The following is a 23,037-nucleotide window of genomic DNA, read 5'->3' on the forward strand; positions in this document are numbered from 1 at the left end:
TGCACAGGACCAATCAAGTTCACGCCACCACCACGTAAAAAAAAAAAAAAAATTATTCAAGTAATAGCGCCAGCCCTGCCCTGCTCTGCACAGGACCAATCAAGTTCACGCCACCACCACGTAAAAAAAAAAAAAAAAAATTATTCAATTAATAGCGCCAGCCCTGCCCTGCTCTGCACAGGACCAATCAAGTTCACGCCACCACCACGTAAAAAAAAAAAAAAAAAAAAAAATTATTCAAGTAATAGCGCCAGCCCTGCCCTGCTCTGCACAGGACCAATCAAGTTCACGCCACCACCACGTAAAAAAAAAAAAAAAAAAAAATTCAATTAATAGCGCCAGCCCTACCCTGCTCTGCACAGGACCAATCAAGTTCACGCCACCACCACGTAAAAAAAAAAAAAATAATAATAAAAAATATTCAAGTAATAGCGCCAGCCCTGCCCTGCTCTGCACAGGACCAATCAAGTTCACGCCACCACCACGTAAAAAAAAAAAAAAAAATTATTCAAGTAATAGCGCCAGCCCTGCCCTGCTCTGCACAGGACCAATCAAGTTCACGCCACCACCACGTAAAAAAAAAAAAAAAAAAAAAAATTATTCACTTAATAGCGCCAGCCCTGCCCTGCTCTGCACAGGACCAATCAAGTTCACGCCACCACCACGTAAAAAAAAAATAAATAAAAAAATTATTCAAGTAATAGCGCCAGCCCTGCCCTGCTCTGCACAGGACCAATCAAGTTCACGCCACCACCACGTAAAAAAAAAAAAAAAAAAAATATTCAATTAATAGCGCAAGCCCTACCCTGCTCTGCACAGGACCAATCAAGTTCACGCCACCACCACGTAAAAAAAAAAAAAAAAATTATTCAATTAATAGCGCCAGCCCTGCCCTGCTCTGCACAGGACCAATCAAGTTCACGCCACCACCACGTAAAAAAAAAAAATAAATAATTCAAGTAATAGCGCCAGCCCTGCCCTGCTCTGCACAGGACCAATCAAGTTCACGCCACCACCACGTAAAAAAAAAAAAAAAAAAGTATTCAATTAATAGCGCCAGCCCTGCCCTGCTCTGCACAGGACCAATCAAGTTCACGCCACCACCACTTAAAAAAAAAAAAAAAAAAAAAAATTATTCAAGTAATAGCGCCAGCCCTGCCCTGCTCTGCACAGGACCAATCAAGTTCACGCCACGACCACGTAAAAAAAAAAAAAAAAAATATTCAATTAATAGCGCCAGCCCTACCCTGCTCTGCACAGGACCAATCAAGTTCACGCCACCACCACGTAAAAAAAAAAAAAAAAATTATTCAAGTAATAGCGCCAGCCCTGCCCTGCTCTGCACAGGACCAATCAAGTTCACGCCACCACCACGTAAAAAAAATAAAAAAAATAAAAAAAAATATTCAAGTAATAGCGCCAGCCCTGCCCTGCTCTGCACAGGACCAATCAAGTTCACGCCACCACCACGTAAAAAAAAAAAAAAAAAAAAAAATTATTCAAGTAATAGCGAAAGCCCTGCCCTGCTCTGCACAGGACCAATCAAGTTCACGCCACCACCACGTAAAAAAAAAAATAAATAATAATTATTCAAGTAATAGCACCAGCCCTGCCCTGCTCTGCACAGGACCAATCAAGTTCACGCCACCACCACGTAAAAAAAAAAAAAAAAAAATATTCAATTAATAGCGCCAGCCCTACCCTGCTCTGCACAGGACCAATCAAGTTCACGCCACCACCACGTAAAAAAAAAAAAAATTATTCAATTAATAGCGCCAGCCCTGCCCTGCTCTGCACAGGACCAATCAAGTTCACGCCACCACCACGTAAAAAAAAAAAAAAAAAATTATTCAAGTAATAGCGCCAGCACTGCCCTGCTCTGCACAGGACCAATCAAGTTCACGCCACCACCACGTAAAAAAAAAAAAAAAAATTATTCAATTAATAGCGCCAGCCCTGCCCTGCTCTGCACAGGACCAATCAAGTTCACGCCACCACCACGTAAAAAAAAAAAAAAAAAAAAAATTATTCAAGTAATAGCGCCAGCGCTGCCCTGCTCTGCACAGGACCAATCAAGTTCACGCCACCACCACGTAAAATAAAAAAAAAAAAAAAATTCAATTAATAGCGCCAGCCCTACCCTGCTCTGCACAGGACCAATCAAGTTCACGCCACCACCACGTAAAAAAATAAATAAAAAATTATTCAAGTAATAGCGCCAGCCCTGCCCTGCTCTGCACAGGACCAGTCAAGTTCACGCCACCACCACGTAAAAAAAATAAAAAAAAATATTCAAGTAATAGCGCCAGCCCTGCCCTGCTCTGCACAGGACCAATCAAGTTCACGCCACCACCAAGTAAAAAAAAAAAAAAAAAAAAAAAAATTATTCAAGTAATAGCGAAAGCCCTGCCCTGCTCTGCACAAGACCAATCAAGTTCACGCCACCACCACGTAAAAAAAAAAAATAATAATAATTATTCAAGTAATAGCACCAGCCCTGCCCTGCTCTGCACAGGACCAATCAAGTTCACGCCACCACCACGTAAAAAAAAAATAAAAAAAATTATTCAAGTAATAGCGCCAGCCCTGCCCTGCTCTGCACAGGACCAATCAAGTTCACGCCACCACCACGTAAAAAAAATAAATAAAAAAAAAAAAATTATTCAAGTAATAGCGCCAGCCCTGCCCTGCTCTGCACAGGACCAATCAAGTTCACGCCACCACCACGTAAAAAAAAAAAAAAATAAATTATTCAAGTAATAGCACCAGCCCTGCCCTGCTCTGCACAGGACCAATCAAGTTCACGCCACCACCACGTAAAAAAAAAAAAAAAAAAAAATTCAAGTAATAGCGCCAGCCCTGCCCTGCTCTGCACAGGACCAATCAAGTTCACGCCACCACCACGTAAAAAAAAATATATTCAAGTAATAGCGCCAGCCCTGCCCTGCTCTGCCCTGCTCTGCACAGGTCCAATCAAGTTCACTCCACCACCATGTAAAAAAAAATAAAATAAAATATTCAAGTAATAGCGCCAGCCCAGCCCTGCTCTGCCCTGCTCTGCACAGGACCAATCAAGTTCACGCCACCACCACGTAAAACAAAAAAAAAAATAATAATTATTCAAGTAATAGCGCCAGCCCTGCCCTGCTCATCTTTGAAGCCAACAGACAACTAAATAATCTAGAACACTACAGGAAATTAGACGCACCAATTTATCTTGATTCTGCTCAGGAAATTAACAGAATAATACAAACACTAACAGACCACAAAATAATTACTAGAAAACAGGCACACTATCTCAAGGGGGCAGACACACCCAGAGCACGCATTTTTTACATGCTACCAAAAATACACAAATCACCAGACACATGGACTATCCCACACATCATACCACCAGGCAGACCGATAGTATCAGATTGCATCAGTGAATCATATAGAATTGCAGAATACATAGACCACTTTTTAAACCCCCTATCCACCAAACACACTAGCTACCTTAAAGACACATATGACTTCATAGACAAAATTAAAACACTCAAACTACCAGAAACAGCTTTTCTCTTCACAATAGATATAGACAGCTTGTACACAAACATAGAGACCAACACAGGCATTGCAGCTATCAGGAAATGTCTAAATCTAAATCCGGATCCAACCAGACCAGACGAGGAACTGATCAAACTCCTGGAAATCAGCTTAACGAAAAACGACTTTGAATTCGACAACCAATTCTACCTCCAAACCAAAGGAACAGCGATGGGGAAACGCTTTGCGCCATCATATGCTAACATCTACATGGCCGATTGGGAAGAAACCATCCTCCCCAGATGCCCACACAGACCAACTCACTATTTCAGGTACCTAGATGACATTTGGGGCACTTGGACACATAGCATGGAGGAATTTACACATTTCATCTTGTTACTTAACACACACCACCAGTCCATCAAGGTAAAATACACCACACATAACAGCAAAGTAAACTTTTTAGACACCACCACTTACAAAGGACCACATTTTTCACAAACACACCAACTAGACACCAAAGTATATTTTAAAGAAACTGACACACACACTCTACTACACAAAACCAGCTATCACCCTAAACACACGTTTAGAGGTTTAATAAAATCACAACTACTCAGATTCCACAGAATTTGCACACAACATACTGACTTCCAGGCAGCTACCAAAGTTTTATTCACAGCACTCAGACAAAGGGGGTACTCCCGTTCCTTCCTCAGAGGAATAAGGAAAACCTTCTTAGAACAAAAGGCTAGAGACAACAAAAAGATTATTCCACTCATAACTACCTACTCACATTTTAGTGTGGTAGCTAATTCACAGATAAAACAAAACCTAACCAACAAATTACAAGACACCAACCTTCTTACAGGACACAAGATAATCTCAGCCTACAGAAAAAACAAAAACTTGACCAACTATTTAGTGTCCAGTAAACTGCCTTCACTTAATCGCAAACCAACAAAAGCATCTGGACACTTCAAGCAACTTTCCACCCTCCGGAGCCAATCCACAGGCATCACATACAACAGAAGTTATTTACAAACCGCTAACCAAGATCATGCAACAGTCTCTTGACACAGGGGTTGTACCGACAGACTGGAAAATTGCAAATGTAATACCAATCCACAAAAAGGGAGACAAAACCGAACCAGGTAACTACAGACCGATAAGCCTGACTTCTATTATATGTAAACTTATAGAAACTATAATAAGATCCAAAATGGAAAATTACCTATATGGTAACAATATCCTGGGAGACAGCCAGCATGGTTTTAGGAAAGGGAGATCATGTCTAACTAACCTACTTGACTTTTTTGAGGATGCAACATTGAAAATGGATAACTGCAAAGCATACGACATGGTCTATTTAGATTTCCAGAAAGCTTTTGACAAAGTCCCGCATAAAAGATTAATTCTCAAACTGAACGCAGTAGGGTTGCAAGGAAATGCATGCACATGGATTAGGGAGTGTTAACATGTAGAAAACAGAAAGTACTGATTAGAGGAGAAACCTCGAAATGGAGTGAGGTAACCAGTGGTGTACCACAGGGATCAGTATTAGGTCCTCTGCTATTCCTAATCTACATTAATGATTTAGACTCTGATATAGTAAGCAAACTCGTTAAATTTGCAGACGACACAAAAATAGGAGGAGTGGCAAACACTGTTGAAGCAGCAAAGGTCATTCAAAATGATCCAGACAGCATTCAGAACTGGACAGACACATGGCAAATGAAATTTAATAGAGAAAAGTGTAAAGTATTGCATGCAGGCAATAAAAATGTGCATTACAAATATCATATGGGTGATACTGAAATTGAAGAAGGGAACTATGAAAAAGACCTAGGAGTTTATGTTGACTCAGAAATGTCTTCATCTAGACAATGTGGGGAAGCTATAAAAAAGGCTAACAAGATGCTCGGATATATTGTGAGAAGTGTTGAATTTAAATCAAGGGAAGTAATGTTAAAACTCTACAATGCATTAGTAAGACCTCACCTAGAATATTGTGTTCAGTTCTGGTCACCTCGTTACAAAAAGGATATTGCTGCTCTAGAAAGACTGCAAAGAAGAGCGACCAGAATTATCCCGGGTTTAAAAGGCATGTTGTATGCAGACAGGCTAAAAGAATTGAATCTATTCAGTCTTGAACAAAGAAGACTACACGGTGATCTGATTCAAACATTCAAAATCCTAAAAGATATAGACAATGTCGACCCAGGGGACTTCTTTGACTTGAAAAAAGAAACAAGGACCAGGGGTCACAAATGGAGATTAGATAAAGGGGCATTCAGAACAGAAAATAGGAGGCACTTTTTTACACAAAGAATTGTGAGGGTCTGGAACCAACTCCCCAGTAATGTTGTTGAAGCTGACACCCTGGGATCCTTCAAGAAGCTGCTTGATGAGATTCTGGGATCAATAAGCTACTAACAACCAAACGAGCAAGATGGTCTGAATGGCCTCCTGTCGTTTGTAAACTTTCTTATGTTCTTATGTTCTTATAACAAGTTTGCTTACTATACCAGAATCTAAGTCAGAGCAGAGGACCAAATACACACACACAGTAAATTGTACAGAAAATACCACAGTTTTGGTCTTGTCTTTTAATTTCCTTCCTAGCTCTCTGAATTTGTTTTGCAGGGATCTTGGCCTGTCTCTTCCAATGTTGTTTGTACAGATGTGGACGACTACTACCGGGTTGTCTCCTGTTCGTTCAAGGAGCCTGTCCACATTCTCAGTGATGTGCTTGACTGAGGCTCCTGGAAGGCAGCACACTGTTGTAGTAGGGGGGTCCAAACTGCGAACTGAACTTGCTGTGTTTCCCAGTATGGAGTCCCCAACAATCATGACCTCCCTTCTTTTTGCTGCCTGGCCAGCACTGTTTATAGGGTCCTGGATGTTGTTTCTTTCATTCTCTTGATGTTGGTTTTGGTCATCTAAATGTTGAAGTGGCTCAAATGTGTTGGCTGTCTGGATTTCTGGTGGTTGTGTTTGATGAAGTTTCTTTTTTTCCCTGCTTCTGCCTATTTGAACCCAGCTGTTTCGACTCTCTTCCATCTCCCAGGTGTCTTTCAGTCTGCTAGGGGTGCAGACTTCCATGAATTGTGGGTGTGTCAGCTCCTCAAGCTCCTGTTGCTGTCTCATTTCCTCCAGCTCCTTTTCTAGCAGGCTTAATCGCTGAAGCAAGTCCTGGATCGTGCGGCACTTTACACACACTTGGTTGAGCTCTGCTGGGTTTTCTCGGATTTCCCACATCATGCAGGTGTCACAGTTACTGGCTTGAAGACCATTTTTTATTTTTTTTTAGTTTAGTGTAGCTTCTGCAGCTGTCAACCTGCTTTCAAACTGCTTCTAACTGCGTTGTACTTGTCCACGACTGTACTTCTCCCACGCTGTCGCTTCCACACGCTGTCTCTGGGAAGCCTGGCTGCCTTTTGTTTGTTTGTTTGTGCTGCGTGCTCCGCTCCTCCCCCGTGTCCCAGAACGCCGCGGGATTTGAATCAGCTGCTCCGAGTTTCAGCTTATCAGAAAAATACACGCAGCTGCAAGGCTTTAAGCTGCAATGTTTTCTGATTAAAGCAACTCCAGATTTAAAGATGCAATTCCTCCTTTCTGCTTCTAACTGCGCTGTACTTGTCCACGACTGTACGTCTCCCACGAGGTCGCTTAGCAGACGACACAAAAATATAGATGCTCAGAAACTAAACTAGAATACAACATAATAATCATTTAATGTATCCTTGGAGATGATGGTAAAAATATATTTCATGGGACACAACAAAAACACCAGAGAGAGCAAAAAACACCAGAGAGCAAAAAACACCAGATGGAAGATGAAATATATATTTAAATAAAACAATTCTAGCTGAAAGGTGGTGTTGAAGGATACCAGAGGTACCAGAATGAAAAGAAGGATCTTGAAGTAAAGCTTCATTTCTGGATCTGCTAGCATCTGGGCCACCCTTTTTCCACGGCCCAGCACAGCACAGCACAGCTCAGCACAGCACAGCACAGCACAGCACAGCACAGCACAGCACAACTCAGCTCAGCTCAGCTCAGCTCAACTCAGCTCAACACAGGACAGCACAACTCAGCTCAACACAGGACAGCACAGCTCAGCTCAACACAGCACAGCACAGCTCAGCACAGCACAGCACAGCACAGCACAACTCATCTCAGCTCAGCTCAGCTCAACTCAGCTCAACACAGGACAGCACAACTCAGCTCAACACAGGACAGCACAGCTCAGCACACCACAGCACAGCACAGCACAGCACAGCACAACTCAGCACACCACAGCACAGCACAACACAGCACACCACAACAGAGCACAGCACTACTCAGCACAGCACAGCACAACACAACGCAGCTCAGCTCAGCTCATCACAGCACAGCACAACTCAGCACAGCTCATCACAGCATAGCACAACACAGCTCAGAACAACTCAGCTCAGCTCAGCTAAACTCAGTACAGCACAATTCAGCTGAGCACATGACAGCTCAGCACAACTCAGCTCAGCACAGCACAGCACAAGTCAGAACAGCACTCAATTAAAAAGCATTTGTATTATTCTACATATATCTATTAACAGTAACACCTACAAAAAAGTGTTTTCAGTCTTTTTTCATCTTGGAGTTGCATGAAGTGTTTTAATCTGCCTGGTCTTTAATCTCTCCTGTTTCTCCCCCTCCCTCTCTCTCTCTCAGATGAGCACAGACTGTCACACGACTCCATCGCTCCCGATTCCAAGCTGAACTCGTTGTGACGCCCCCAACAGAGAAACTGTCACCCGAACAAGAACAGCACTCCCTGTCTCACCCCTCCTCTCACCCCTCGCCTCACCTCTCCTCTCACCCCTCGACTCACCCCGGGTCAGTGTGGCACAGCCTGCCTGCTCTTCTGAAAAAACACTTCAGAGAGTCTGGAGCAGCTACACGAGGTAACCTGAACACAATAAACACACACAGACACACACAGACACACACACACACACAGTGAGAGTCTGGAGCAGCTACACAAGGTAACCTGAACACAATAAACACACACAGACACACACACACAGTGAGAGTCTGGAGCAGCTACACAAGGTAACCTGAACACAATAAACACACACAGACACACACACACAGAAGTAGTTCTGAGTCTTGCGGTTGATTTGAGCTGTCGTAGTTGTACTCAGTCAGTCAGGCAGGTTGAATGCACTGATCCCTGTATTTCTCAGTGCAGTGTGTCAGGTTGAATGCACTGATCCCTGTATTTCTCAGTGCAGTGTGTCAGGTTGAATGCACTGATCCCTGTATTTCTCATTCAGTGTATAAGGTTGAATGCACTGATCCCTGTATTTCTCATTCAGTGTGTCAGGCAGGTTGAATGCACTGATCCCTGTATTTCTCAGTGCAGTGTGTCAGGCAGGTTGAATGCACTGATCCCTGTAGTTCTCATTCAGTGTGTCAGGTAGGTTGCATGCACTGATCCCTGTATTTCTCAGTGCAGTGTGTCAGGCAGGTTGAATGCACTGATCCCTGTATTTCTCATTCAGTGTGTCAGGTTGAATGCACTGATCCCTGTATTTCTCAGTGCAGTGTGTCAGGCAGGTTGAATGCACTGATCCCTGTAGTTCTCATTCATTGTGTCAGGTAGGTTGCATGCACTGATCCCTGTATTTCTCAGTGCAGTGTGTCAGGCAGGTTGAATGCACTGATCCCTGTATTTCTCATTCAGTGTGTCAGGTTGAATGCACTGATCCCTGTAGTTCTCATTCAGTGTGTCAGGTAGGTTGCATGCACTGATCCCTGTATTTCTCAGTGCAGTGTGTCAGGCAGGTTGAATGCACTGATCCCTGTATTTCTCATTCAGTGTGTCAGGTTGAATGCACTGATCCCTGTATTTCTCAGTGCAGTGTGTCAGGCAGGTTGAATGCACTGATCCCTGTAGTTCTCATTCAGTGTGTCAGGTAGGTTGCATGCACTGATCCCTGTATTTCTCAGTGCAGTGTGTCAGGCAGGTTGAATGCACTGATCCCTGTATTTCTCATTCAGTGTGTCAGGTTGAATGCACTGATCCCTGTATTTCTCATTCAGTGTGTCAGGCAGGTTGAATGCACTGATCCCTGTATTTCTCAGTGCAGTGTGTCAGGCAGGTTGAATGCACTGATCCCTGTAGTTCTCATTCAGTGTGTCAGGTAGGTTGCATGCACTGATCCCTGTATTTCTCAGTGCAGTGTGTCAGGCAGGTTGAATGCACTGATCTCTGTATTTCTCAGTGCAGTGTGTCAGGCAGGTTGAATGCACTGATCCCTGTAGTTCTCATTCAGTGTGTCAGGTAGGTTGCATGCACTGATCCCTGTATTTCTCAGTGCAGTGTGTCAGGCAGGTTGAATGCACTGATCCCTGTATTTCTCATTCAGTGTGTCAGGTTGAATGCACTGATCCCTGTATTTCTCAGTGCAGTGTGTCAGGCAGGTTGAATGCACTGATCCCTGTAGTTCTCATTCAGTGTGTCAGGTAGGTTGCATGCACTGATCCCTGTATTTCTCAGTGCAGTGTGTCAGGCAGGTTGAATGCACTGATCCCTGTATTTCTCATTCAGTGTGTCAGGTTGAATGCACTGATCCCTGTAGTTCTCATTCAGTGTGTCAGGTAGGTTGCATGCACTGATCCCTGTATTTCTCAGTGCAGTGTGTCAGGCAGGTTGAATGCACTGATCCCTGTATTTCTCATTCAGTGTGTCAGGTTGAATGCACTGATCCCTGTATTTCTCAGTGCAGTGTGTCAGGCAGGTTGAATGCACTGATCCCTGTAGTTCTCATTCAGTGTGTCAGGTAGGTTGCATGCACTGATCCCTGTATTTCTCAGTGCAGTGTGTCAGGCAGGTTGAATGCACTGATCCCTGTATTTCTCATTCAGTGTGTCAGGTTGAATGCACTGATCCCTGTATTTCTCATTCAGTGTGTCAGGCAGGTTGAATGCACTGATCCCTGTATTTCTCATTCAGTGTGTCAGGCAGGTTGAATGCACTGATCCCTGTAGTTCTCATTCAGTGTGTCAGGTAGGTTGCATGCACTGATCCCTGTATTTCTCAGTGCAGTGTGTCAGGCAGGTTGAATGCACTGATCCCTGTATTTCTCAGTGCAGTGTGTCAGGCAGGTTGAATGCACTGATCCCTGTAGTTCTCATTCAGTGTGTCAGGTAGGTTGCATGCACTGATCCCTGTATTTCTCAGTGCAGTGTGTCAGGCAGGTTGAATGCAATGATCCCTGTATTTCTCAGTGCAGTGTGTCAGGCAGGTTGAATGCACTGATCCCTGTATTTCTCAGTGCAGTGTGTCAGGCAGGTTGAATGCAATGATCCCTGTATTTCTCATTCAGTGTGTCAGGTAGGTTGAATGCACTAATCCCTGTATTTCTCATTCAGTGTGTCAGGCAGGTTGAATGCACTGATCCCTGTATTTCTCAGTGCAGTGTGTCAGGCACATTGAATGCACTGATCCCTGTATTTCTCATTCAGTGTGTCAGGCAGGTTGAATGCACTGATCCCTGTATTTCTCATTCAGTGTGTCAGGCAGGTTGAATGCACTGATCCCTGTATTTCTCATTCAGTGTGTCAGGCAGGTTGAATGCACTGATCCCTGTATTTCTCATTCAGTGTGTCAGGTTGAATGCACTGATCCCTGTATTTCTCAGTGCAGTGTGTCAGGCAGGTTGAATGCACTGATCCCTGTATTTCTCAGTGCAGTGTGTCAGGTTGAATGCACTGATCCCTGTATTTCTCATTCAGTGTATAAGGTTGAATGCACTGATCCCTGTAGTTCTCATTCAGTGTGTCAGGTAGGTTGCATGCACTGATCCCTGTATTTCTCAGTGCAGTGTGTCAGGCAGGTTAAATGCAATGATCCCTGTATTTCTCAGTGCAGCTGTTCTAAGATAGTACAGAGCTGAAGATGATAGCTGGTACTAGCTGGTACTCAACTCAAGACTACATTCACATGTTTGTTGCAATTGACAAATTGGATCTATAAACCCCTTACAAAATGAATACATTAATAAAGCAATAACTACAATGGTTTTTATTTTCAAACTTTATTGTTGTAAATCATGGCATTACAAAAATATTGAAAGAATATTGAAAGCAGTATCTGCATTTTTTAAAGAGCAGTTTGAAAAGACATTGCCTTGCAGACTTGGCAATACAGAGATTTCACAAATGCAATATTTTAAAATAAATTTAAAATCCTTACAGGTCTATAAGAAACTTGAGTCTTGTAGCCAACTAAAGGTTTGTAAAAGGAAAGCATAGTGAGAAGAGCAGTGCTGGGCCTGGCTGGCACAAGCAAGCCCAGCACAGACTGGCTTCCATCTCGTCGAATGAAGGTTTGAAAAAATAGCAACAAATCCTGTGTTACACATGAGTGCTATCACCTTGTACACACTGGTTGCGTGACGTTACTTACAAATTGCAGAGCATTTTATTCTAGAGGGTAAAAGGCCTCGAAAGAGCACCTATCCCAACCTGTAGTTTTGCAGATTATGCACGGCACCTTCCCACTCAGAGCCCCTTGTCTTCTGCACACCCTAGAAAACAAACAGGACCCTGCGCACCATGGCAAGCCAAATTATCACTGAGAGAGATCACACATTCATTTAAAGATATCTCCAAATGATCTCTATCTTCAAATATTTAAAGAGATCTCAAATACATTTAGAGATATCTGAAACCGATTTCTATATAGCTTTAAATGAGATATCTAAAATTATCCTAAATCATTTTAGGATATCTCAAAAACATTGAATTGAACACAGCTTAAATAATTCAGATATCTGACATTCAATTTAAGATATCTCGAAATGACTTCCTGTTCATTTAGAGCTATATATAAATGATGTCCAGTGAGCCGGGGCAGGGGTCACAGGGTCACGTGCAGTATGATGGGGCAGGGGTCACAGGGTCATGTGTAGTGTGATGGGGCAGGGGTCACAGGGTCATGTGCAGTGTGATGGGGCAGGGGTCACGTGCAGTGTGATGGGGCAGGGGTCACAGGGTCACATGTAGTGTGATGGGGCAGGGGTCACAGGGTCACGTGTAGTGTGATGGGGCAGGGGTCACAGGGTCACGTGCAGTGATGGGGCAGGGGTCACAGGGTCACGTGCAGTGTGATGGGGCAGGGGTCACAGGGTCACGTGCAGTGTGATGGGGCAGGGGTCACAGGGTCACGTGCAGTGTGATGGGGCAAGGGTCACAGGGTCATGTGCAGTGTGATGGGGCAGGGGTCACAGGGTCATGTGCAGTGTGAGGGGGCAGGGTCACAGGGTCATGTGCAGTGTGATGAGGCAGGGGTCACGTGCAGTGTGATGAGGCAGGGGTCACAGGGTCACGTGCAGTGTGACAGGGCAGTGCTGTTCACAGGGTCATGTGCAGTGTGATGGGGCAGTGGTCGCTGCCCATGGCCTTGGACCTGATCTTGCTGTCACAGAGGTTCTGCAGCAGGGCCTGGGACAGCACGTAGTAGTCGAGCCTCCAGCCCACATTCTTGCTGCGTGAGTTCATCATGTAGGTCCAGAAGGTGAAGGCGCCCGGGCGCTCTGGGTAGAGATGGCGGAAGCTGTCCACGAAACCCGCGGCCAGCAGAGCGCTGAAGCCCTGCCGCTCCTCGGGGGTAAAGCCGGGGCTCTTGCGGTTGGTTTTGGGGTTCTTCAGGTCGAGCTCCTGGTGGGCTACATTGAGATCCCCACACAGGATGAGGGGCTTGCGCTGGTCCAGCTCGGTGAGGTAGGCTCGGAAGTCCACATCCCAGCCCTTACGGTATTCCAGCCGGACCAGGCCGCGGCCGGCATTGGGAACGTAGGCCGTCACCAGGAAGTAGGAAGGGAACTCTGCCGTGATGACCCGGCCTTCCTTATCGTGCTCCTCCTTGCCTGCCCAAGAAACACAAAGAAGTGAAACTCTCCCAGTGCTGCCAGGCCGCCTGCATGTCCAACAACAACAAGAGCTGACGGCTGCTCACACGGCCAGCCCTTCCTTTTTTTTTCTTCAACTTAGTGTTTGTTTGTTTTTTGTTTTGTTTTAAAGACAAGACACTAAAAAAGAGAAAAGAAGAAAAAATACATACCGATATATACACACACACTCATACATAACAAACGAACATAAGAACATAAGAAAGTTTACAAACGAGAGGAGGCCATTCAGCCCATCTTGCTCGTTTGGTTGTCAGTAGTTTATTGATCCCAGAATCTCATCAAGCAGCTTCTTGAAGGATCCCAGGGTGTCAGCTTCAACAACATTACTGGGGAGTTGCTTCCAGACCCTCACAATTCTCTGTGTAAAAAAGTGCCTCCTATTTTCTGTTCTGAATGCCCCTTTATCTAATCTCCATTTATGACCCCTGGTCCTTGTTTCTTTTTTCAAGTCAAAGATGTCCCCCGGGTTGACATTGTCTATACCTTTTAGGATTTTGAATGTTTGAATCAGATCGCCGCGTAGTCTTCTTTGTTCAAGACTGAATAGATTCAATTCTTTTAGCCTGTCTGCATACGACATGCCTTTTAAACCCGGAATAATTCTGGTTGCTCTTCTTTGCACTCTTTCTAGAGCAGCAATATCCTTTTTGTAACGAGGTGACCAGAACTGAACACAATATTCTAGGTGAGGTCTTACTAATGCATTGTAGAGTTTTAACATTACTTCCCTTGATTTAAATTCAACACTTCTCACAATATATCCGAGCATCTTGTTAGCCTTTTTTATAGCTTCCCCACATTGTCTAGATGAAGACATTTCTGAGTCAACATAAACTCCTAGGTCTTTTTCATAGTTCCCTTCTTCAATTTCAGTATCTCCCATATGATATTTATAATGCACATTTTTATTGCCCGCATGCAATACTTTACACTTTTCTCTATTAAATGTCATTTGCCATGTGTCTGCCCAGTTCTGAATGCTGTCTAGATCATTTTGAATGACCTTTGCTGCTTCAACAGTGTCTGCCACTCCTCCTATTTTTTGTGTCGTCTGCAAATTTAACGAGTTTGCTTACTATACCAGAATCTAAATCATTAATGTAGATTAGGAATAGCAGAGGACCTAATACTGATCCCTGTGGTACACCACTGGTTACCTCGCTCCATTTTGAGGTTTCTCCTCTAATCAGTACTTTCTGTTGTCTACATGTTAACCACTCCCTAATCCATGTGCATGCATTTCCTTGAATCCCTACTGCGTATATGTATGTGTACATACACGTATACACACATCTATATATATATATATATATATATATATATATACACACACACATATACGCAAATAAAAATATATGTAATAAATAAAAATAACAACATGTACAAAATCCACATTGCATTTCTATTACATTGTCTTTTGACATACAATATAGAAGTACCTACCATTCCTTAACACTTTTCATCGATGGTACATTTTAGACAGAAAAGAACAAAACATAACACAGGGTTGGTCAGTGTATCTCTGTATCTGTATCTTATAAACCCTGGATTTCCCAGTAAAGGCAGAGGATGTCATAATCATGTATACAGTAGGCCTAAGTCAATTATATTTCCAAGATGGCAGTAAGTGGTGCCCATCTTTCTGTAAATCTGTCTAATTGCAATCAACAGGTATGTTATTTTTTCCATAACAAACACTTCTTGTGCTTTACTTTTCATTCATTCTCCATATACTGGTGGGTCCTTTTTAAGCCAGTTTGAAGTGACAGCTTTCTTTGCACTTGCAAGTAGAATTTGGAGTAAGTGTACGTGGTTTCTACTTTCCACAGTCTCAGGTATTACTCCCAGTATTGCTATCTGAGGGTTCCTAGGAAAGATCACTCCAAAAACCTTACTGATGGTCTGAAAAATAGATTCCCAGAACCCATTCAGTTTGGAGCAGGACCAGAATATATGGAGATGATTACCCAATTCCCCACAACCCCTCCAACAATTTCCAGTCAGAGCAGGGTTGATCTGCGGGGTTCGAAAATATCTACTGATCATTTTCCACTGAAATTCCTGCCATATATTTGCATTGGTAACTTTGTGGGCCTCGCTACACATTCCTTCCCATATTTCAACTTCCTGTTGAAGTTCAGCTTCCCGTTTAACCGTCTAATATAATTTGTATTGTGCATTACCATAGAAATTAGGGCTTGATACATACCAGCTGTTTGCTTACCGCTATACTCCCCTTTCTGGATTTTAGTAAAGTATTGCTCAATGGACGAGGGGTTTCTTGTTACTTTCCCCCATTCCTTGTTTGAATAAATAGTGTCTAATTTGCAGATAGCGAAAAAAATCATTCTGAGGAAGCTGAAAGTCTGTTCTTAATTGGTCAAAAGATTTTAATTGATTATCTCGCAATAGCTGGTGTACAAAGTGCAGATTTAAGCGAGACCATTTTTTAAACCCTGCATGAAGTGACAAAGGTACAAAATCATTAACATGAGCAATACTTGTTAATGTAGAAATTGACAAGGGCAAATGGTAACTATGTTGCACACTTTTCCAGACCTGTAGCGTGAGTAAAGACCATCTACCCACAGAGCCACCTATTCCCATCCCTCCCACAAACGGGACTGCCGACAGCGGGACCTGTGTACATTTAGACTGCTCCACATTAAGCCACCTAGTGTCCGTAAGCTCCATCAGCCAGATTGTCATGGCCCGTAGCTGGGCTGCCCAATAGTACAGTCTTAAGTCAGGTAACGTCAGCCCACCTGCCTGTTTTTGGAGCTGTAATACTTTATAACGTATTCGGGGCCATTTGCCTTGCCAAATAAATCTTGAAATCAGGCGGTCCAGTGTATTAAATGTGGGCATAGGGACGTGAACAGGCAGCATCTGAAAGGGATAGAAGAGCCTGGGGAGTACGTTCATTCTAATTGTTTCTACTCTCCCTATCAAGGACAGCGGTAGGACTGACCAGCGGTTCAAGTCTCCCTTAATCCGATCAATTAGTTTAACATAATTTAAGAAGAAAGTTTAAATTTGCTTTATACAGGTTATCTAAGGAAGGAGGTATGTTGATTCCTAAATATCTTATGCCCCCCACTGGCCATTTAAAAGAGAACAAAGTTTTTAGCGGATGAGGGACCATCTTATTCAGGGCCAGGGCCTCTGTTTAATTCACATTTATTTTGTACCCTGAGAAGAGTTCAAACTCCTTTATGCATAGCAGGAGGGCTGGTATGGAGTTCAGAGGTTCTGATATATATAAAAGAACCTCATCTGCATACAGCGATATCTTATGTTCCTCCGCTCCCACATCCACCCCTTTCATTTCTATATTATCTCTAACTAGCTGTGCCAGTGGTTCTATACGGATCACGAATAGAAGCGGGGACAGTGGGCATCCCTGTCTTGTTCCCCTCTCCAGCCCAAATGACGGGGAAAAGCTGCCATTCACCCGCACTGAGGCCTCTGGAGCGGAATATAGAACAAAGTTAGGGCTGAATCCAAACTCACCCAAGACCTGAAAAAGAAAGGGCCATGACACCCTATCAAACGCTTTCTCAGCATCTAATGCCAACGCCATACTACCAGTACCCTGGCCCTGGGCATGCGCCATAATATTAAGAAGTCCACGGATATTGTCTGCTGAATGACGTCCGAGAATAAAACCTGTTTGGTCTGGGTGTATAATATCCCTAATAACTTTCTCCACTCTCTTGGCTAAAATAGATGTAAGTATCTTAAGGTCTGTGTTAAGAAGAGAAATGGGTCTGTATGAGCCACACTCCGTTGGGTCTTTACCTTCCTTGTGTATGACGGTAATAATAGCGTCCCTCCAGGTGAGGGGCAGCATTCCAGTATCTAATGTACGAGAATACGCCTGTAACAACAGTGAGCAAACAGCGTCGCTGCAGAATTTGTAAAACTCATTGTATATCCGTCTGATCCAGGACTTCTGTTGTTTTTCAAGCTTTTAATCACATTCTTTATGTCTGCTTCAGTAATAGGCTCATCTATCTTTTGGGATAGTGCCCTGGGTAGCTGCGGGATGTTTGTTTGTTGTAAATAGGCTTCTAGTCTAGACACATCAAGACAGGTTTCTGTGTTGGCATAGAGCTTCTTGTAGAAGGATGCAAAAGCTTCAGAGATCTGGTCTGGTTTAGTTAAAGCAGCCCCGTCTGGTCTATTAGCTTTAAGCTTTTGCACTATCGTGGACGCCTGTTGCTTCTTAAGTTGAAAAGCCAACAACCGACTAGACCTACAACCGTGCTCATAACAACGTTGCTTTAAAAAACGCACGTTTCCTTCAACTTCTGGCACCCCGTCAATTCGTAAATTGTTACGTCTGGCTCGATTTTCAATTTCTTCACAGCTTTCCATCAGTAACCTTTCCTTCTTAAGCAAATATGTTAACAGCCTCTCACCTCTGATACGACTGTCCTCCATTTCGCTAATTCTGCTCTCGGCTTCCCCGATTCTTGTGTCAAGTCTTGTAACTGATTGTTTTATTTCTTTCACAGATTCTTCTACTCTTTCAAGACTGGTGTTGACATCTCTGCGGAGTTTTTTTGAACTCAGCCAGAACAGTCAGCAGCTCACTCATTTTGTCTGCTGACAGGGACGACGCGCATGGTTCAACTGGAGATGTGCCGCGCATATTCACATCTCTTGTTTTCTCATCCAGGGCCGTCCTAAGCTTCTCTCTTTTTGGTTTTGCAGTTTGGTGAGGTTATTTGTTCATGCATATACTGTGTCTGGGGTTCTTAAGGATGAGGGCGGATTGACTCTAGCTACAACGGGAGCTACGCTAGCAAGCAGTCATTAAGATGGTGACGACACAGCCCTTCCTTTAACATGGCTTATGCGCTCATGAGAGTCGAACAGCAATGCACCTTCCTTCCTAGTTAAATAAAGGTCAAACTCAAAATGAGAAGAACACATTCAAGAATTTCACATCAAAGCCAGACCTTTCCCTTTATTTGCAATGAACTCACATAGTATCAATTAATTATAAAGAGACAGCACCTTCTTGTCATTTAGTGACTACCAATCAACCGCAATGAGTGTGGGTTCAAAATAAAATGATCCCTAACCTGCCATGAGCTAGCTTATTAAACCTGCCGCTGTATCTGCGATAGTCCAGTCGATGAGCTGGCTTATTAAACCTGCCGCTGCATCTGCGATAGTCCAGTCGATGAGCTGGCTTATTAAACCTGCCGCTGTATCTGCGATAGTCCAGTCGATGAGCTGGCTTATTAAACCTGCCGCTGCATCTGCGATAGTCCAGTCGATGAGCTGGCTTATTAAACCTGCCACTGCATCTGTGATAGTCACACTTATATTCATTTTTTACACGCACAAGAGCAGAAGTATTTTTTCCTAGTTTTTAGATTTCTAAATGAAATGAAAAAGAATGAAATCCCATCACATGATGAACACATGTTCCATGCATCTCGTTTGCTGATGTGTTACATGGCTCACCGATTCCGAAGGTGACGTTGATGGGCTTGGTCTTGCAGAGCATGGCCACCCCACTGTAGCCCTCCTTCTCGTCAGAGGCAGCCCAGTACTTGTGTGGGTATTCAGGCATGTCTGTGATCTCAGCAGGCAGAGCCTTCTCAGAACACTTCGTTTCCTGGAGGCAGATGATATCAGGGTCCTCCTCCCTCACCCACTGCAGAGACAAACACAGACTATTAACACTGGATTTCAGCAGCACCCCTGCCCAGCGAGTATGAAATGGAACCCCAGACTCACGTCGAGACCGCTCTTCTTGACCCAGGCACGCAGCCCGTCCACATTCCAGGAGGTGATTTTGAGATTGGCAGCTCGGCCGTCTGGGGTGCTCAGTTTATCCGGAGAGTCCTCGTACAGCACTGGGGCTTCCGGCTCCTTGACTGCTTTCCCTCCTGTCTTCTTACTGCGCTTAGCCTCCGAGCCTACAGAGCACACACACACACACAAACAGACTTCACTCCAATCCCTCTAATGAAGAGTCTGCAGAGACACACACACACAAACAGACTTCACTCCAATCCCTCTAATGAAGAGTCTGCAGAGACACACACACACACAAACAGACTTCACTCCAATCCCTCTAATGAAGAGTCTGCAGAGCACACACACACACAAACAGACTTCACTCCAATCCCTCTAATGAAGAGTCTGCAGAGACACACACACAGAAACAGACTTCACTCCAGTCCCTCTAATGAAGAGTCTGCAGAGACACACACACACAAACAGACTTCACTCCAGTCCCTCTAATGAAGAGTCTGCAGAGACACACACACACACAAACAGACTTCACTCCATCCCTCTAATGAAGAGTCTGTATAGTGTACAGAGCTAGAGCCTGCTATAGAAGTGATGGGAGGTGTGAGTCTGTATAGTGTACAGAGCTAGTGCCTGCTATAGAAGTGATGGGAGGTGTGAGTCTGTATAGTGTACAGAGCTAGTGCCTGCTATAGAAGTGATGGGAGGTGTGAGTCTGTATAGTGTACAGAGCTAGAGCCTGCTATAGAAGTGATGGGAGGTGTGAGTCTGTACAGTGTACAGAGCTAGAGCCTGCTATAGAAGTGATGGGAGGTGTGAGTCTGTATAGTGTACAGAGCTAGAGCCTGCTATAGAAGTGATGGGAGGTGTGAGTCTGTATAGTGTACAGAGCTAGAGCCTGCTATAGAAGTGATGGGAGGTGTGAGTCTGTATAGTGTACAGAGCTAGAGCCTGCTATAGAAGTGATGGGAGGTATTTTCTTAGTGGTGACTCTACAGGTTACAGTGCACAGCACAGCACAGGCCCAGGAGAAAGTAGGTTATCATGACTTTCACCCACGGCATGTTGAACAGCTTTGTTAGCAAGCCCCTGCTCAGTGTAATGAGAACCCTGTGGTTTCCAAGATATAACCTGCCCAATGGGAATGCAATCCTGCACAAGAGTGCACGTCACAGGTCACAAAACGTCTGTGTGCATTTCTGAAACAAAATCAAGAGGTTAACCTACCCAGCCAGCAGCTTCATTCAGTGTTAAACAGTGCTTAACGGGACTGAATCCAGGTGAATACGTTTAATAAAAAAAAACCTTTGTATGCTTAGACTTCACTGTGCAGTGCCATATCTTTACAAGACAGAAACTAGACTCCATTTCAGTCCTGAAACACGCATTGTGAACTGTGTTAATATTCCAGAAAACTGTGTTGATCTTCAGTAAAAAAAAAAAAAAAAAGACCAGGGTCTGCAAGACGGAAATGTGGCTGACAAGTGAGAGTCAAACATGAAACATTTACTGTGGAGGGTGTTACGCCTCGGAACTGGTATAGAACTGCTACGGAATTAGCATGTTTGCACAAATGAACTTGTACTGAGCTTTACTGAAGACTGAAGTTGTTTCAGGAACACAGGACAACTGGACCCGTGTTTTGCTGATGTCTAAAATCACAAGAATCCCCTAACAATGCTGCTGTCTTAATGGATCAGGACAGTGTACTGCGATGCTGCTGTCTTAATGGATCAGGGCAGTGTACTGCGATGCTGCTGTCTTAATGGATCAGGGCAGTGTACTGCGATGCTGCTGTCTTAATGGATCAGGGCAGTGTACTGCGATGCTGCTGTCTTAATGGATCAGGGCAGTGTACTGCGATGCTGCTGTCTTAATGGATCAGGGCAGTGTACTGCGATGCTGCTGTCTTAATGGATCAGGGCAGTGTACTGCGATGCTGCTGTCTCAATGGATCAGGACAGTGTACTGCAATGCTGCTGTCTTAATGGATCAGGACAGTGTACTGCGATGCTGCTGTCTTAATGGATCAGGGCAGTGTACTGCGATGCTGCTGTCTTAATGGATCAGGGCAGTGTACTGCGATGCTGCTGTCTTAATGGATCAGGGCAGTGTACTGCGATGCTGCTGTCTTAATGGATCAGGGCAGTGTACTGCGATGCTGCTGTCTTAATGGATCAGGGCAGTGTACTGCGATGCTGCTGTCTCAATGGATCAGGACAGTGTACTGCAATGCTGCTGTCTTAATGGATCAGGGCAGTGTACTGCGATGCTGCTGTCTTAATGGATCAGGGCAGTGTACTGCGATGCTGCTGTCTCAATGGATCAGGACAGTGTACTGCAATGCTGCTGTCTTAATGGATCAGGACAGTGTACTGCGATGCTGCTGTCTTAATGGATCAGGGCAGTGTACTGCGATGCTGCTGTCTTAATGGATCAGGGCAGTGTACTGCGATGCTGCTGTCTTAATGGATCAGGGCAGTGTACTGCGATGCTGCTGTCTTAATGGATCAGGGCAGTGTACTGCGATGCTGCTGTCTTAATGGATCAGGGCAGTGTACTGCGATGCTGCTGTCTCAATGGATCAGGACAGTGTACTGCAATGCTGCTGTCTTAATGGATCAGGGCAGTGTACTGCGATGCTGCTGTCTTAATGGATCAGGGCAAATGAAAACAAATGAGCGCCAGCGCCCCCGAAGGCACTGTCCTGTCATGCAGCATGTACAGACCTGCTCCGCTGTCCGGCTCTGCATCCTCCACTCTCGCTTCATTCTTCTTGGCTCGTTTAGACATCTTGAACTTAACTCTTCCCCGACACACACGCCGCAACAAACACAGCCCTGAACACAGAATCGTGATCCTCACACCTGCAATGCAATGGAGATGTGAACGCTAGCTGTGTCCTCTAATCGACTGGCAATATCACAGTATCCACTGAACAACAAACAAACAAACAAACAAACAAACAAACAAACAAACATAGGCACGGCACCTCCAGTATATCTTATATCCACACTACCCCAGACTACCCCACGCTACCCCTACCCCACACTACCTCTACCTCAGACTACCCTTACCCCAGACTACTCCTACCCAACAAACAAACATATAGGCACGGCGCCTCCAGTATATCTTATACCCACACTACCCCTACCCCAGACTAAATTATTATACTTCTTGTAAAGTCTACGGTTATTTTTAAAAATAAACTAAATCAGGAACAGCATATTCAAATCACACAATGTGCTCACAAACAAAGAAAGCGCTTGGGGCTGGGGGTGAACGGTGAACTCTCCTCACTGCCTCGCTTGAGATTAGCGAGCACGCTTCCGATGTGGAATTCTGATCGAGAGACTCGACTGGACTGAGCAGTACTTGGGTTCGGGTTACAATTGGAGGTTTTGGTCTATTTTAGGACGATTCCAACATGGCTGCTTCCTGGGCCCGCTATATAATCTAGAGACAAGTATGCAGATTTTTATTTTACAAATTAATAAAATCAAAATACGTTTATGGTGCAGTATAAAAACAAAGCATACAAACACAACAAAGTGAAGCATCGTAATTTAGGAAAATGCATGAAATAAATAAACGTGTACATACCTTCTGCCGCTAAAGCGCTCTCTCTCTCACACGCACACACACAATCCCGAAATCCACACAATCCCGAAATCCACACACAAAGCAAGCGAGGGGGCCATGCGAGCCGCCTGTAGGCTGCCCGAGAACCAGCCTGAAAAAAACGACAACAGGATTAGTAACAAACATGAACACA

At 44.2% G+C, this 23,037-nt stretch overlaps 1 protein-coding gene across 2 annotated transcripts; it reads right to left on the reverse strand.

The window, feature by feature from the left end:
* Positions 1-11,593: 11,593 nt before the first annotated feature.
* On the reverse strand, positions 11,594-22,995 carry LOC131697371 (DNA-(apurinic or apyrimidinic site) endonuclease-like). 2 transcript variants are annotated; one of them, XM_058985451.1, is made up of 6 exons: positions 22,866-22,995; positions 22,514-22,718; positions 21,992-22,129; positions 19,245-19,426; positions 18,969-19,161; positions 11,594-13,442 (listed from the first exon to the last, which is right to left on the reverse strand). In XM_058985451.1, the coding sequence occupies exons 3-6, from the start codon at positions 22,053-22,055 to the stop codon at positions 12,928-12,930; spliced, it is 954 nt and encodes a 317-aa protein (XP_058841434.1). In that variant the 5' UTR covers positions 22,056-22,129; positions 22,514-22,718; positions 22,866-22,995; the 3' UTR covers positions 11,594-12,927. The 2 variants fall into 2 exon arrangements, with proteins under 2 accessions (XP_058841434.1, XP_058841435.1); XM_058985452.1 differs by lacking the exon at positions 22,514-22,718 and having other exon boundaries at positions 22,866-22,994.
* Positions 22,996-23,037: the final 42 nt, after the last annotated feature.

Source organism: Acipenser ruthenus, chromosome 14 (genome assembly GCF_902713425.1).
Source record: "Acipenser ruthenus chromosome 14, fAciRut3.2 maternal haplotype, whole genome shotgun sequence".
NCBI classification, from domain to species: Eukaryota; Metazoa; Chordata; class Actinopteri; order Acipenseriformes; family Acipenseridae; genus Acipenser; species Acipenser ruthenus.

Bases quoted from the DNA above. Each gene is read 5' to 3' on its own strand.
- LOC131697371 (XM_058985451.1), bottom strand. From the start codon at position 22,055: ATGTCTAAACGAGCCAAGAAGAATGAAGCGAGAGTGGAGGATGCAGAG. The intron at 19,427-21,991 runs GTCTGTACATGC...TGTGCTCTGTAG, and splicing joins AGAGCCGGACAGCGGAGCAG to GCTCGGAGGCTAAGCGCAGT. The intron at 19,162-19,244 runs GTGAGTCTGGGG...TTGTCTCTGCAG, and splicing joins TCAAGAAGAGCGGTCTCGAC to TGGGTGAGGGAGGAGGACCC.